Source organism: Cyprinodon tularosa, unplaced genomic scaffold (assembly GCF_016077235.1).
Source record: "Cyprinodon tularosa strain WSP-4 unplaced genomic scaffold, ASM1607723v1 ctg27, whole genome shotgun sequence".
Lineage (NCBI taxonomy): Eukaryota > Metazoa > Chordata > Actinopteri > Cyprinodontiformes > Cyprinodontidae > Cyprinodon > Cyprinodon tularosa.
Window position 1 is genome coordinate 866332 of NW_024038974.1, and position 17098 is coordinate 883429.

The 17098-nt window shown below is 40.0% G+C and overlaps 1 protein-coding gene across 3 annotated transcripts in view; it reads right to left on the bottom strand.

The window, feature by feature from the left end:
* Positions 1-578: 578 nt before the first annotated feature.
* bcorl1 (BCL6 corepressor-like 1) overlaps positions 579-17098 on the bottom strand; it is a 30461-nt gene continuing 13941 nt past the window's right edge. For all 3 annotated transcript variants that reach the window (XM_038289487.1, XM_038289486.1, XM_038289485.1), the window contains 11 exons: positions 14694-14774; positions 12024-14591; positions 11634-11763; positions 11021-11476; positions 6798-6985; positions 6340-6606; positions 6088-6254; positions 5816-5961; positions 4525-4602; positions 3512-3683; positions 579-2106 (listed from right to left, as the gene is read on the bottom strand). In XM_038289487.1, coding sequence (XP_038145415.1) covers positions 1764-2106; positions 3512-3683; positions 4525-4602; positions 5816-5961; positions 6088-6254; positions 6340-6606; positions 6798-6985; positions 11021-11476; positions 11634-11763; positions 12024-14591; positions 14694-14699 — 4521 coding nt within the window. In that variant the 5' untranslated portion in view covers positions 14700-14774 and the 3' untranslated portion in view covers positions 579-1763. The remainder of the gene's footprint in view (positions 2107-3511; positions 3684-4524; positions 4603-5815; positions 5962-6087; positions 6255-6339; positions 6607-6797; positions 6986-11020; positions 11477-11633; positions 11764-12023; positions 14592-14693; positions 14775-17098) is intronic.

Genomic DNA, 17098 nt, shown 5'->3' on the forward strand with positions numbered 1-17098 from the left:
TAGTTCATTTCAACTATTAAGCCATAGTAATTATTGTGACACTCGGAGATAAAAGGGGAAGCAGAGGGGGGAAAAAAGTAGTCTAATGTATGAGGAAATAATATGTAGTAACACCAAAGCAAGGTCTACAGATATCAGAAGAGGACGGATGTCTCCTCACCCACGGCAACAGTGTTCCTCTGTTAATAACACTTCCTACTGGATGATTTTAAAACAGGTTCATGTTGCTTTAAAGACAAAAAACAAAACCTGGTTTGCAGGAGAGGAAGCAGCAAGTGTTGCTGTGAGAGAGGAAAGGTTTGCAGATTTGGCTTGATATGAGGAACAGTGTGGATCAGGGGCTGGGTTATAGCAGATTATTTGACCTGTTGACCGAGCTGACAGAAGCACTTACTAAAAACGTGTTCTCTGTTTTAGCTAAAGCAACTTTACAGAATGGAGAAAATAATACAAGTTAATACGAGTCATCTTTTCTGACTTTCAAAACGCAGCATCCAGGCTGATTTGTTAGAACTGGATTTACAGCATCAACCTGTAAATAACCCAACACTAAGAATCTGACAAACAGAGATAACAACTATGATTCACAATCATGCTTTATTCTGCTTGATTTCTTATAAAAGAATCAAATAAAAGCCTCTTTCAGGATCTCACACCTCTCAGTCTAGCCGTGTCCCGTTTCCCCTCTGCTAAACTTAACTTTTCTTTACACCTTAAATACCTTTTATCAGTTTGTGACTTCAAAGCAAAACTTTGTTGATTGTCAACACAAAAATCTATCTTAGCACCAGTACAATAAAACTGTACTTTAGCTGTTTTTGAAACACTGGTTCTGAAGGAGGGAGGATAATCTCAGAATAAAGGGATCCTTAGTGAGTACGATTCAGAATGAAGCACCAACCATAGAAAGCATTTTTCTCATACATAGGGTTTTCAGATATACAAGAGGTCAAATATATTAATGACTATTAAATAAAGCACAACAAACAGTGTGAATCAAACACTGCAACACAAAGCACTCTGGGAACACTGTAGGGGACGGTGGTGGCTGCAGTCAGGAGGGCGTCTCTGGGCTCTCGTTCCTCCACAGGTTCAGTAACAGTTCATGATCAACATCTGCCTGGTTCTGTAAACAAACTCAACAGCGAAGTCCATGAAATCACTTCATTGCAAGAGAGAGGGCTTTGTAAGTGAAATGTGGAGAGACAGACATATTTGATACTTCAGGGTCTTTTCATGATGAAGTGAAACAGCGGACCATGTGATGTGTCTGAGCTGGGAGGGTGAATATGTGCCATATCGATCTCTGCAGGTCTCCAGATCTCTAAGGTTGGCTGGGAGGCCACCTGGGCTGACCGCCTTGGTGGGTTATGCATCTCAGCTTCACCCCAGAGTCCACCCAGATGCCTTGGATTATCTCCTGGTGAAAACTGCTGCGTCCCTCGGGAACAATCTCTAACTAAAAGTCCAAAAATCATCATCTTCTTGCCTCAACAACTCATTTATATAAGCAAATATGTTCACCCTGATGGCAAGATATACATTTACACAACCATTTACACACATTGTCAGTAAAAAAGTCTTTTTCTGTATTCAAATATACCTATAGATAAGAACCTGAAAGCTGCTTTCTTGCATTGACCACTCCCATGTCTGAGGTCAAAGGTCGGGAGTCAGGACTTTGCTGTAGCTGGAGTTAATCCCTTCGGACGGAGAAACTTCCTGCTGTTTCAAGGAGAGGACGGGGAGAAACAGAGGAGAGGCTATCGGCTCCTAGACTTCCCTGTTGGTGTCACCGTCTCTTCTTCCTCCTCTTCATCCTCCTCTTGTAAAATGTGAACAGATGAGCCCAGCAGTCTCTGGAGTTCTGGTACACAACACACCAGTTCCACAGGTCCTTCTTCCTCATCCTCCTTGTCTTTGTCCCTCATTTTGCTTCTTTGAGGAGAAGCTAAAGCAGAGCTAACCTGGCTGATGGAGACCTGCTTCCAGAGCTCAGCATGAGACAGGCTCACCACCTCAAAGTGCGGGTAACGAGCCCGGAAGATCCGCGCCGACATCTTTAGCCGCTTCAGGACGTCTGCCAGGAGGAACCAGTTACAGAAGCTGCCAAAGAGAAAAACAAAACATCTGACTTTAGCTGCAGAGCACCAACAGTAAAAACAAATAACACTTTAAAAGACTTTTAATGTAATATATATATTCAAGTTTACTTGAATATACTTGAACCTACTTAGTTCAAGAATATATATTCAAGTTTCAAGTAGATTATTCTTTAGGCAAATGGTATGTTTTAAGTGTCTATGTACCATTACTCTAGGTAAAGATTAAATTGCTAAATTAGTTATTTTTAGTAATCAATTTTTCTGATTAATCGTTCCAGTCCTAAATGCCTGCATTCAATCACAGGAAACTTTGGACAGTTTAGCCTGGAAATGTTCAGTAATTCTGACAAAGTAAGATGAAATGTCGGCAACAAAGGAAGTTCACAGCCTGAAAGTCAATAACATGATGAGATGAAAATAGAGGGTAGAAATATTAATATATAATCTTGATCAAATTACTGTTATGAAATAAAGTTTTATATCAAATGAAATCAAAAATGATTTTTAGTCAAAATCATTTGCAACATTTTAAATGGTGAAGATTAAACTACTGAAGAAATAAACAATTCTGTAACAAGCACAAACTCAGCTTGTCAATTATTCTGAAATGATTCATAGATTTTCAATCTACAACTAAAAATAAAACAAACCCACATAAAGCATTCCCACAAACCTTTCAAATGGACTGAGCATAGAGGAACCACTCCATAAACGACCCCTGAATGTCATGCTAAAATGTAACAAGGTGTAACAGAAGAGCGTCTGAGACCATTTCACTTTTAAAACTATGTTCTATTTAGTTGTAGTGCGAAAAAAAATCTAAATTTGGTATAAATTATATTCAGTGGTCTATGGTCTTATTTGGATTGTTTGAAGAGCAGGGCCTTTATGCTGCCCTAAATCTTATTTATCTTTCTCACCTTTTCACCTAATGTTATTGTACATACTCCTTCCCTGTTCGTCTCTTCTTGCTGTGCATTTCTACTGTCTCTATAACGAGGGATTTATGGTTTCATGCAGTCACTGCAGCGCCACTGCCCTCACTGTATGCTGTGAAAATGCAAGTGATGCGGACAGATCGTAAAAAGAGCTGTGCCTGAGGTCAACGGGGTCGCGAATGCACATCTGATCTGCGTTCCCCTCCTTGAGGAGCAGAAAAGCAGGTAGGATGGTCTGGTGCATGCTCAGTTGTTCAAAAAGCTTTGGGGCATTTCTTACATACATTTTCCTGAAAGATTGTCCAGTGAGTGTGAGAAAATTGGTAGATGATGGGCAGATTTGTTAGACAATGGGACATTGGATGAATTCAGTTAATGTATCAATGAGATCCATAAATACTTAAAGCTTCCAAACATTTTCTCTACACTTTGACTATTCTTCTTCATAAACCTCTCCATTTAACTTACCCCTGTGTCAGTGAAACCTGAACATGATAGCAGGGTAATAGTGGCTCTGAGGAGAACTCAAACAGAAGACAATCTTTGTCTGAGTCTCTCTCAGGCTTCACGTCTCCATTCTCCTCTGGCTCCTGGTTCTCCTCAGATAGCAGGAAGTCCCAGCATGGCTCCTGGTCGGTTTCTGTGCAGCAGAGTCAACAGAGGTCAGAAGAAATAGAGAAAATACCCAGCTGGCTGTAAACATGGGGACTGTACGCCATCTAGTGGTCAGTTTGATCAGCCCAGTTAAGCAAAGAGGACAGAACAAAGTGCTTTATTGAGAGGAAATGTTAAACCCTCACAGCTGCATGCAGAAGAACACTGCATTAGAAAAAGAATAACAAGCCACTCATTTAACAGCCTATCCTTGTAAAAACTGTCACCAAGTAGGACTTGATAGGCTTAACAATCCTTTCTGGCTTATGGTCTCATTCTCAACAAGAAACTAAACCCTGCAAACTAAAGACTAAAAGCTGTTATAAAACTTTGGTCTGAGAAGAAAAGAGCTAGCAAATAAACACAGGCGGATGGGAGGATTAGCAGCACAGGGGCAGACTGAGAAATAAGAGGAGAGTATGCTCTCCAAGCTAAATAGTCATTCTCCCAGATTAAAGGGCACAACCCTAGCCTACAAAGTACAGAGGAAATGGTGAAGAGCTACTGAGACCTCACCGCATGTGCCGAATCTTTATTATTAAATGCTAATAATTATTTCTAAAACTTCAGCCAACTTTTCCGGCATGTCTGAGTGGAAAAATAGCGCTAACACAGCCTCCACATCATCGTGGTTCATCATGAGTCCAACAAATGAACCTTTTCTACATCCTCCCAGTCATCATTTCATGAAACTCATGAATGAGTCAACCTCAAACACAGCGTAAATGTGAGACTTTAGGCACACGGTGCTCTTTCTACCTTTATAAATTATAAACATCAGCTTCAAAGGAGAGAGGAGATCAGCTGGGACAGAAGTTTGTTCTTACCAAACAGGGAGCTGCTGTAGAAGTCCCAGGGTAAACTAGGATCCTTTTCTTTGCGGCCTTCCAGGTCGGAGAAATATTCTGGGAAACAAAGGATGTTGGATGAATATCCTAACATGAGAATAGGGTGAGCAGAGTTGTTCCTCTCTACAGTCACCACATACCTGCTCAGGAGGACAGGTTGTTGCAGTCAGTGACTCAATGCATAAGGCTGGTCATTTTTCCATAGATAACATCAAACTAAGACATTGTTTGCCTTTGATTTCTAATTCCAATGAATATGTCAGACTACTCTCCATCTGGGATCTAGGTTAGTGATGCGTTTACTGAGGGATGATATTGCAGCATTCAACAACCCTCTTTTATACTATATATCATTGCCATGCCAATAAATAATTAATGTTTTATCACCTAAAGGAACTATGTGCTGATCAAACAGAGCAGGAATGCTCACTGGGATGTTATGGAATGTTGCTTGCTCGGTTGTCCCGATTGTTCCCAGAACACACACATTCACTCTTAACACACGACCCCCATTTCAAGGCCTCTTGGAAGATCAAGGCAGAAATCATCACCATCATCTTGCTGTGTGACCCCCCCCCCCGGACTTAAAAATATTATACAGAATGTCAATTGTAAAGACCTGCTGTATTCTGAATAGAAAATAGTCGTATCTGCAAGGAAAGCTAGGCTGAAACTGAGGGTAGCTGTTCAGGAACCTGCCATGAATGCAGAAGAAAAATATTTACATTCACTGTACAAAACATCAAATTAAGTCATCTCTCTCTCAGTTTGGACTTTTGTAAACAGGAAAAAAAATTCTGACAGGAAGGAAAAAATTTGTATATTTGTATAGGGTTTATGTAAATATACAAATGTGTACGATGATAGGGCTGACCATTCAGAAATACACATAAGTAATCTAGTCATCATAGCTTATTGTAGAATAATGTCATTAGTTCCTGAAGCTAAAATAATCACCACTTGTCATGTCAGGCTTCAACAGTTGTTCAAGCGCAATGTTTTACAAAAATGTATGCCCTGATCTGAAGGAAAAATGGAAGATAAAGCCGTAGATGTTTTTCCTTCTCACCATGCCAGACAATGTGAGCATAGAGCTCACTAATGTGTTGACATTGAGGTTGTACTTTTTGAATACACATCATTAACTGTTCATGTTTTGTCTACTTTTAATTAGCTTTAAAGAATTCTTTGGTGAAGCATTTCTGTGATTAATTCATCTAGAGAAAATATATTCTTCCGGCAGAAGCAGCAGAGTAAAAGCATTAAATACCAGTGAGGAAGGTCTTCATGCTCTGACTGTGGGCCAGTTTGACCGGCGTGTGGCCAGAATAAGTTGCCAGAGTGGGATCTGCACCGTGGTTCAGGAGAAGCCATACTATTGGCAAGTTGTCACTTGCTACTGCATCATGAAGTGGCCTGAAGGAGAGAAAAAATGCATCTCTGTTGTTTTTTTTTGTTTTGTTTTAGGGCACACAATATTTACTCTAAAGAAACCTCAAAATCTGCCATCACATGTCCTACTCTTCATCTACGAATGCTCACCGTGTTCCATCCTGAGCACTGCAGTTGACATCCGCACCGTGTTTGAGAAGGATCTGGACGATCTGAGTCCAGCCTCGTGAAGACGCCTCATGAAGAGCGGTGTAACCTGCATTATCACGTCGATTAACTTCTCTGATGTCCTTGTCCAGACAATACTGGACCACATCCTGCAGGGCAGAAGGACAAAGTCTTTCAGAGCCTAGTAAAAGAAACAGTGAATTGCAAAAAAAGCATTTCTGATTAGGTGTTAACCTGGTAGCCGAGGCGGGCAGCACGCTGGAGCAAAGTTTCTCCTGCATTTTTATTGACTATCAGCCGGCGAACCTCAGGGGGAACGGGCCTTTTAGGAGACGAGTCTGAACCGCTGCTCCTTCCTGAGGAGCTTTTCTTGTTGGTCGGAGAGGTTGGCAAACTTTTTGGAGTTGGTGGAGGTGTGAGTTGTGATTTTACACCAGCACTATCATCTTCCAGCGGGAGGGAGGTGCCGCGCTTACCAGAGCTGCTGCGCTTGGTCTTACTCTGTAGCAAACAATTCAAAGGTCATTATTTACTTTTTCCAACATATTGGACATGTCACATGCACCAGCTGATTTCAACCCTGTGAGAAACAATCTGCCATCTGGCCACAGGGGGGCAGTGTAATCCTACACATTTACAGCTCTGTTCATTTGAAATGTGCTGCAATCTGGGATGAAGGATCAAAAGCTTACCTTGGGTTCATCGCTGTCACTTAAGTGTTTGCTTTTGAACTTTCTTTTTCCCGAGGGCTTGTTGTTGCGCTCCGACTCCTCGCTCTCCTGGTAGCGAACTGATCCTGAGCGAGTGTATGAGGGTTTGGGTGGGGGAGGGGGCTCTGGGCTGGAGGCAACTGGGCTCGGACACCGATCTCTCTGTGGATCTATGAAGACAAATCAAATTAAAGGTTGAGCACAGTGGCACCAAGCTACAACTAAACGTAGAATGGCAACAGTTTTCATATACCGTACTCAGACCGTTCGAGGATTTTTATTTGTGAAAATGTCTATAATGTATAACCATTTTCCCATTGCATTACTTTGTATTTCTTCAATACGTAACGTACCAACAGAATTTGTTGGTGTGATGGGACATTAATACATGCAGGGCAGTTTATGCAAACTTCTGACTCCCTTAACCTCTGATCAATTTCATAAAGTGCTAATATGATCAAACATCCACAGAAAAACAGAAGAGTGAAGACACTGAATCTAGATATAATCGGTAATCGTCAAACAGAGGCCAACCATGACTGAAAACCAAGATTTGAAACTAACCTCTCAATAAAGCCTTATATTTGATCAAATAGGCCTCAGTACATTTCTGCAGCATCCAGACCTGCCATTCAACAGCAAATCAACCGTGATTCATCTCTTCTGGTTTACAGCAGCGTTAGCAAACCTCTTAAACCTGGCAAAATTGATAGCTGTTGATAATTTTTTGTAGAAATCAGGCCAACATATCACTAATCTATGATATTCTTTTGATTGTTGGGATCAACTTAAAATTATACAATTAAAACATTCATGAAATTATCATTAGTAAGATTTAATTTATAAAAAAGTGACTGCCTATGGCTGTGATTAATGGTGCAATCTTTAGTTCATTTAGGCTCACTAAAACTTCTAAAAGCAAATTGAACAAAAGATGTTAACCTCATAAAGATGGAAAATAATACGGGCACATTTCTATGGTGAATATAATCTGATCAATCTTCTATTGGTCTGCTAGTGTTGAGATAAAAAAAAAAGCCTCCTGCTGTGAAGGGCAGCTTGTCTGCAAGATTCACTCTGAAAACAACCCTAGAACAGGCCAATCAACGCTGTTCTAAACGCAGAACGTCTGCTAACCATTAAACCTCCCTTGTTCAGGCACGGCACTGGTTTGAGGTATTTATCAACTCCAAAATTGGGCTAATTAATCAGCACACTGATCAATCAGTGATCTCTCATTGTTCTGTAGATGGAGGTAAAGCTAGAGGTGGAGGAGGTGCTGCCTGCTGCTTCATCTGTGGGCTCAAACCACTGAAGGAAAATACTCAGGTGGCTGTTCTAGTTCTTTGGTTCTTAAATGTTTTATTTGTCTCAACATAATTTATAAAACCAGCAGCCATTTTCAAGGCAGAATACACAGTTCATTATGGAGAAAACAGAAGCTGCTGCTTTACAGATTTCTTCCGTTTTAAATGTGTCAGATAAAACAAATGTAATTATTAGACAAATATATCAAACGGTGTTTATCATGTTACCATAAATAGAAAGGAAATCACCCCTTTTTTCTAAACCATAAATTAACAGTCACTAACCAATTATTCATAAACTTAAGTTTCATTACTGCCTGGTTTAAAGATCCAAGAAATTGATTATGTAGAACCTGTCTAATAACACGATGAAGGCAAGAATACACAGCAAAAATGATCTAGAAATTAGTAAAAGATTCTTAAATTAAGTGTATTTACCCTTAATTTGAGTAGGTAAATGAGATGATCTGCCAATGGAATGAGTATATTTACTCTTAGAATGAGATAATTAGATAATATGCACTTGAAATAAGACAATGCAATCATTTTTCTTTCTAAATGCAACTTATCTTGTTGCATTGTCAAAGTGTCTCATTTACGTCCTTAATCCAAGAAAAGAAAAAACTCCTTATTTTAAGAGAAAATGACTTATTTATATTTCTGTTTTTTGCAGTGCATCTCAAAGCAAAACTCCCTGATTGAAAGAAAATCAATAGACAAAAAGTAACTGCAAGAATGATCTGCCTGGAAAGGGTTATCTAGAAATATCTAAGGCGTTGGGACTCTAGCAAATGACAGCAAAGTTTATTATCCCTAAATGGAGAAAACATGGAGTGAAGGTCAACCTTCTCAGGACCGTCAGCCAATCAAAATCCCTCAAGAAATCCAAGATTAATACAGAACATCCCAAAAGAATTGACATCTAAAGCACTTGAAGCCTCTTTTACCCTCAGTTTGGATCAGCGTTTGAAGCTTTAACATCTAACAGAAGAAATAAACATTTTCCCAGCGTAGTTTATTTTTTCAAGTTAGGGGATACTTCTGATAAAAATCGCAATGACTTTAGATAAAAGCAGGAAGCACATAAAATCGGAAAAAAAGGAAAATTAGCACCTGAGCGGTGAGTAAAAAATAGTTTTTACTGCCTTTTTATAAAGGAGGGATTTTATCATTTGTATTTGGACTATAACCAACTATAACCTCTTCACCATTTTTGATATAGAATTCCCCTCCTGGTTGTTTTATTTGGATTAATAATCATTCAAACAATGAACATCAGATACTATGAAATAGCTGTTCATAGCAGTTCAAGACAATTTAAAACTGCAGAGATAGGCAGCTAGAAAAATAATAAACGTATGATAATGGTAGGAAAATAGAAAAACTGGGTTTTTTATGATGCTTTAACAGGTGAAGTTGTGATTTGTCTAACTGAGAATTTGCTGCCATTAATCAACATACCATTAAAACATTAAAACAGAAGTTTGTAATCAATTTAGATATTGATGGTAGAGGTTTTTGTAGTAATAAATAAAAAGAGAAAAATTGGTATTGGCAATCTTTAGATCTCATCCACATCTAAGCAACTTAGTTAACTAACTGAAAGGCAAACAAGCTGTGATGTTTTGTGGTATAAGTCTATAAATGATACTGGTAGTGGCTAGAATGAAGTCAGTGACTGCTGTCGTAGCTGTAATATCAGATAGAGCTGGACGATATGGCCAAAGCTCCCAGTGTGTAAATCTTGTCAAAAATAATGAAGAAAATCATCTGTTTTGGGATTACAATTATACCAAAATATTGAGAGATTTATCACTGTTGTAGTGGATCTAATTAATTTTTTTAATCCTTTACTTATATTATGACTTGATAAATCGATCATGATAAAAACCTTTTTACTAAATTATGACAGCTTAAGGCCAGACCCAAGTACGGGTATCAGCCCAGTGGATATCTGCCCCGTATGCTCAATGGCCAATGCTCAATGCTCCAGCCCTGGTTGATATAATCCTGATATCAATATAAACAATAAAACGCCTCAGACAGACTGCCAAGCATCCCCAGAGTGTTTTTAAACGCCTGTAAAACACGCAAAAAATATTTTGCCAAGTCTAATAAACTCCTCCAATATAAAATTTTAGACATACCTGTGTAAAAGAAACACATCTTACTATTTATATTTGGAGCAAGCAGCCTAACAGAGTAAATGCACATTCATCCAGGTTATCGTCTCTCCCTACTCATATTTCACAGTCCAAGGGTTATTAGCCTTTTTAATTTTTCTTTACAAATCACTATAATAATTTAGCAAAACAACTAATAAAAAGCTTTTAAAATACAGACTAAAGGTCCCCAATCAATTCAGAAACATCTTGCTTCAGACAAACCATCGTTAACTCTATCGGCAGAGCTTTATGTTGAGCCGTTTTATTTTTTTATTTTATAGTCCTGATTTCTACACCTATCTGCCTCTTATTCCACAGCTCCCCTCTGCTCTGGGGTTTAGTTTAGTTGGTTTAGTTTTTACTCACTCTTTCCTGTTAGCAATGTTAAGCTCAGGCTCTCCTCCTGTTTTAAAGGCTGCATGCTACGCTTAGCTTTTCGTCTACTCCTAACTGTAACTATAAGCTAGCTGACCGACCAGCTGTTGCTTATGAGCATCCCACTTTCTACATCGTCTACATGCAACATTATTTTTCTGATTCATATGATGCTAAAATCTGAGAATTGTTGGGACTATTGCTGTGTACAGGTCGACATTCAGTCCCCTCGTTTTGTATCTAAAGCTTAGGGAGATGGAGTCTACCACTGCTGAGCACACCCTACAGCTGTGGGCCACAGGCTCCATGTCACTTCTGCTGTTTTAGTTTGTTTGGTGATGTTTTGTGTGCCCTGTACCTGCTGGAGTTGCAGTGTCCTGTCCTGCGGACTCTTCCAGGTGCTCTCCCTCTCCCAGCTTGTCTTTCTCTGTGATGTATTCACCAGTCTCGTACTTCTTACTGGAACATCGTCTGCGTTTCTTATGGCGGGGCGTGTCAGCCTCAGTGCTGGCTCTTTTACCCTTCCCCTCAACTGTGCGCTCAGGAAACGTGTTTGATCGAGGCCTTCCTCGTGGGCGGCGTGCCGGCTGGCTGGGTGTTGAAGGCGGCGATGGGGACACATCTTTGGGCGGCATGGGGGGAGGGGGAGGGGAAGGCGTGGCAAAGCCCCAGAGGTCAAGTCGGGCATCATCAGCCCGTCTCTGTCCTCTCCTTAGTCTTGGGACGGAGGAGTCTGTAGCATCTCCTTCTTTGTTGGTTACAGAATTAATGGGAGAAATTGAAGTGTCTAAGCTGGGGGGACTTTTATCTGTAACTGATAAAGAATCAGTGTTACATTTATTAGTTATGGGTGTAAAAATGTACATAAAGTAAAAGAAAACAGAGAAACAAGCATCATCTGTTCCCTGCACAAAAGATGGGAAGTGTCATTAATGAACGCATGCTGAGAGCTTTCTATACAAAGGCTGTACCTGTTTTTTTGCGTGTGGCTTGTTCAGCATCATTGAAACTGATCTTGTCCTTTGGATTTGGCTTTTCATTCTGTGGGGAAAGTTCTCCTGCTGACAGATTCTGCTCCAGTGCAGGTGCAGATTGCTTCTTCTGTTGAAATTCACAGGGGACACAGTGGGCATATAATATGGGATGCTATTGATCACAGACTTTCACGGTAAAGGGAGGCAGGCAAACTCAGAGTGTGATCCTAGAAGTCATCAATCTTAGACTGGAAGTATAAAAATGGAGGCTCTGACCATCCAATTAACTAGTAAATCTTAAAATATGTCTGTTTATGTTTATCCTGGTTACTCTAATATAGATTATTAGCAATGATCACATATCTTTAGGAGGTCAACAAAACATACCTTTTTTTTCACAGAGGCCTTGACTGGTGTTTTCTCCTTGTCTTGCTTTTTCTTCCCTGCAGCCTTCTTTGAAGGGTCTGCTAGTGGCTTCTCCTTCGCTGGTTTCTTAGGACTGCTCTTCTTTTGTTTGATAGTAGCTGCTTTTGCTTTGGTTGGCTTCTCTTCTTTGGTACCATTTGCTGTTTTCTCCGTTGTGTCCTTCCCCCCTCTGCACTGGCCAGTAAGAATGGATGCAACCATTCCGTCTAATTTTTCACCAGCGGTGCCGTTTGATGTCCCACTTTCTCTCCTTGATATCTCCCCTTCCAACACCTGGGCAAGTTTGCTCTCCATCCTGCTCCCATTAGTTGATGCATTGCTGCCAAAGACAGGAGCCTGACCAGTAGACTTGGAGAAGCCTTGTTTTGCTTGCAGGCCAACACGCTCTCCTTTATTACTGTGAACAGCGGTATTATTTTCTGACAGTTCAGTAGCATTCAGCGCCTCATGCTTTTTTGTAATTTGAGTGAATTCTCCTTGAGGTGGCCATTTTTCCACAGACCAGTAAGGTGGGTATTCAAAGGTAGTATGCTTAGACTGGGGATCCTTGCTCTCATTGAGTGGACTGAGGACATCCGAGTTTCTCGATACACCAGGGGAAGCTTGGGTATTTATCTCATTCGTGAGTGCTGTTGTTTCCAGGCCTTGCTGCTTTACAATAGAAGCGAGGTTGGACAAAGGGGACTTCAATCTCTCCCACTTATTATCCTCAGGTTTAGGTGGGCTCTGAAGCTTGGACCCCTCTGTGACGGTGGTGCCTTTGGTCTTTGAAGATCCTTGAGGGTTTTTTCTTTGAACTGGACTGGATTGCTGAGGAAGTTGGGTTGCCGGCTGCCAGGCTGGAATGACAGCAGCAGCAGAGAGGGGCACTGATGCCTTGTTAGGTCCACATTTCTTTTGACTTTCAGCACTGGGTGAGCTTAACAGGGCTGTTGAAAGAGCTCCTTTAGAGGGACAGTTCTTGGCTAAGGCCGTATTGGTATTTTTAACATGCTTCCCACTGTGAGCATGTTGGCTTCCCTTCACCAGACAGGATGGCTTCTTCCCTCCCGTTGCCAGATGTTCTCCTTGGTCAATTATAGATATAAACTCCTGTTTAGCAAAGCTCTGAAATTCATCTGCAAATGTCCCCTTTCCATCTTTGCCTCTTAAAGTAGAAGCCAGTATGGGGCTAGCAACACCAACATATGTACCAGGGATACTTTTAATGGAGTCTTGTGAAGATCCCTTTGCCCATGTTGCTTTGGGTTCTGTAATCTGGTGATTCTGAGTCCTATTCAACTGCTTTTGATGGGATCCGTTTCTGTGAGAATTTGGTAACACTGGGTATTGTGTATTTGAGCAATAAGCTGTGGAATGAGTCCTCTTTGCATTCAGAAAATCTCTCTGATTGGACTCTTGAGGCTCAACTGTTGCATCAGATATGCATTTCAGACGTTTTGATTTAGCTGACAAATCTAGGGGTACATCTCTTTGTTCACCGGAGCAAGCTGTGTGGTCCTCTGCAGCAGTGGACGGTATGGTGTTAACAGCAGCCATTACTGTCTTGTCTATGCTGTTCGTTTTTTCTAAGTGGTTCAGGAGCCTGCTTTGGGAGGTGATGCTGGCCAGTGTTGAACCGCAGCAAATGGCAGCTGTCGGAGACAAGGTGTAGTGAGTGGGCGCTGCTGAAGTTAATGACGTATGCTGCAATGGCAATGCAATAGCTGGTGCGGCTACCACAGAAGCTAAAGATTTATGCTCTCCTTGAGATTTGGTAGTTTTGCTTGAAGAGTGGTTGGGTTTGAGCTTTAGGTTTGATCCAGCTGCTTTTTTGTCTGCAGTCCGACCGACAGACAATGGATAGGGATAAGTTCGCATGAGAGATGTCCCTCCAACACCTGAGCCCTGAGGCTGGATTTCTTTCTGGAACTGACTGCTTGTGGCATCTCTCAAAGTCGTGATTTGACTTAATGCTGGTGGAAGAGTAATTTTACATAGCTGAGGGGAGAAATTAGTGGAGGGAAGAAAGGCAACAGGCTGGGCTGGCTTGAACATGGCAGAGCACTGAAACCCTGGAGCAAGACTTTGCGGAGACTGTGTCTGTAGATGCAATTTCTTACTAGAATTCACATTGCTGTTACATGGGTTTAGAGAGTCCTCCCGACCGGATTTTACACTGCTTGACCACTGAGAAGTGGGGAAGACCCCCGACCCATCAGCCCTGACTTTAGGGGTTTCTGTCCTTTTGTCTGCTCTCTTCTCTGAAGTGCAGAGGACTGAGCTGGACATTGGTGCATTATTTGGCTGTAGAGGCAGAGAATTTTCAGGACCGTGGTTGGAGATGCTAGTGTCCAGGCAGGCTTTCAAGGCCTTACAGTCTTTAGTTGGAGTGGTCTTATTTTGCTGACTGAGGTTCACATCTCCTCTAAACTCGGGGGGTAGCGTCTGGGGAGGATTTCCAACCATAGTAGTGGATGTTTTAGTCAGAGCACTGATCTCTCTGCTCACCGGGCCTCCATCCCCTACATTCATTAGTGTAGATTCAACCTGAGCAATAAGGACAGAGGTTAATAAGACCAGGGTTGAGTAGATAAGAGCACATATTGCTTTAATCAAGTGATCTAACTTAAGCAGAGGGAAAGCAAGTACCTGCATAGGTGTTTCTTTAGCAAAACATGCCTCGGATGGTAACTGTGCCAGTCAGTATCTTCTTTATTACAAAGCGATATGCTGCAGAATACACAAGAAAATTGGAATTATGATGTTGACACTGTACTGTAATATTTTTAGTCAAATCAGAGAAAGCAAGTAAAGAGACTAGTAAATAGACTGATCCCATCCACAGTGTGAAGTAATTAATACAAGTGTGTGCTTCCTTAGTGAGAACAGGCAAGGACATTACAACATTACAAATGGCATTAGGGATCCCTTTTAGTTAACTAATATCCACCATTTACAAAGCTGTACTTTAACTAAAGATTAAAAATTAAATTTAGTTATGTTTCCCCCCCCCCCATGGAATCAAAATTATGTCTTTAGTCAAAATTCTACACATAAACCCCCAGTAAGAAATGCAAAGAAAAAGATAACTTTTGAGATTGTTGCAAATTGATTACCAATACAAAACAAAGACATTTCATTAGCACATTCACATCCTTTGCCATGAAACTCAAAACCTGGGCAGAGGTGCTCATGTTCACATTGATCATCCTGGAGATATTTCTAATGCTGTGGACACTATGAAGTTATAAGTAAAGTAGGAAAGCAGGATTTGGGGAGATTGTTGGGGTTTAGGATTATAGAAAGGAGAAGGATTTGACTGAATAAGTCTCAATTCTTTGTAAACATTCGTTTAGACACAAAGACCAAGTTATACATGTAATATAATAACATATACAGCAGTAATGATACATAGTGTATGTATATGTTATATTTGTAGTTATACTGGGCTGGTCTGAAATAAAGTTTATCATTCATTAATTCGTTCATTCAATGTTGAGGTAAGGATTCAGTGTAAACTAGGAAAGTATCTGCAGATCAGACTTCATACACATGCAGTCATTGAAATCACTGGAGCATCTGAATGCATTGATATGGCGGGTTGACCCAATCATTTGTTCATATAATATAATATAATATGTTTTCATACTCTTGGTTTTGGGTTCATACCTTTCCCTTAAATTGGGCATGGCTGTTCACATCCTGTGATTTGGACTAAAGCGTTTATATTAAACTTTGTTTTCTAGAGCTCCTTAAGAGATAAAATATTTTTTAGTAAAAAAAAAAATTAACTGTGGTCTACCATGAGGAAAGTCTGGTGAGCTGCCTCAATAATGCAACACCTGTTTTCTTTGTTTGAGATAGTAGTACATACTGAGGTTACCAAATCCTTACAACATTACATGTATCAGTTATATCACAAGGATATTTCTCTCTCACATCCAATATATTTTAATACAGCCAAGTAAAGAAAAAGAAAAACATAATTTAGGGGATACATCTTGCACTCAGGTTTAGTCATAGGCTTGTAAAATTAAGACAGGTTCTCTTAGAATACATGGTCTACATGCAACATTGTCTCTCTAGAAGACTGAGGTGTTTAACAAATAACTAGGACTGGCCGATATTCCAAAACTTCTATCACGATTAATATCTTAATTGACACAATACAAGTTCCTACTGACGTAAACAAAACTATGGCCTAATTAAGACTGCCAAGAATGCCCACAACATTTTAGAAAAATTTGCTTAAACATAGCACTGAATAAAACCCAAGACATCAGTGACAAATGCTTTATTCATAGACTGTAATCTGTATTGAAATATAGGACAAAAGTCCTAGTTATAAAATAAAATCCTTTTGTGATATACATATATTAAAATATAATCCACTGCTACAAATAACCTTCAAGTTCATGTCACTGATGTGAAACCGAAGCATGTTAATTTTGGGATAATGATAGTTCGGGTGATTAAAAGCATTTGTGAATTAACAGAAGTATCAGTGGACGAAATGATGTAATGTTTGTTGAACAGCTGACTGCAATGGGGAGGCTTATAGTCTATCAGCAGATAGAGCAAACAGGAAACTGATCGCAAGTGGTTACTAAGTCTTAACTAAGTTTTAATGGCAGGTAGGAACTCATAAAACTGACTACTTGTGGCTGCATCAAACTGCATACATTATAAAATCAAAGAGGCTGTAGAGATCATTAGTTGATGTCTTCCTCTATCTTATTTAGTTTGTGCAAATCGATTAATCTGTGGATTATTTTTTTATGATTATTCAATTATCAGGTAGCCAAAAGTTCCTTAAAGAAGATTTTTAACAAAACTAAACCAGATAAAAATAAAACTTTTCCACTCAAGGAGTTCTGGATAAAGCAGAAGACAGAAGAATACACTTTTTGTCTTAAATGAAAAATGTTTATACACATTTTTTAAATTTTTGATATAATAACTGCTCTAAATGGGTCGCTCTGTCAGCTAAAGGCATGTTTTAGAGTCTCTATATTGTAATTAACAATTACCGATCTATTACTAAATAAGTTGAC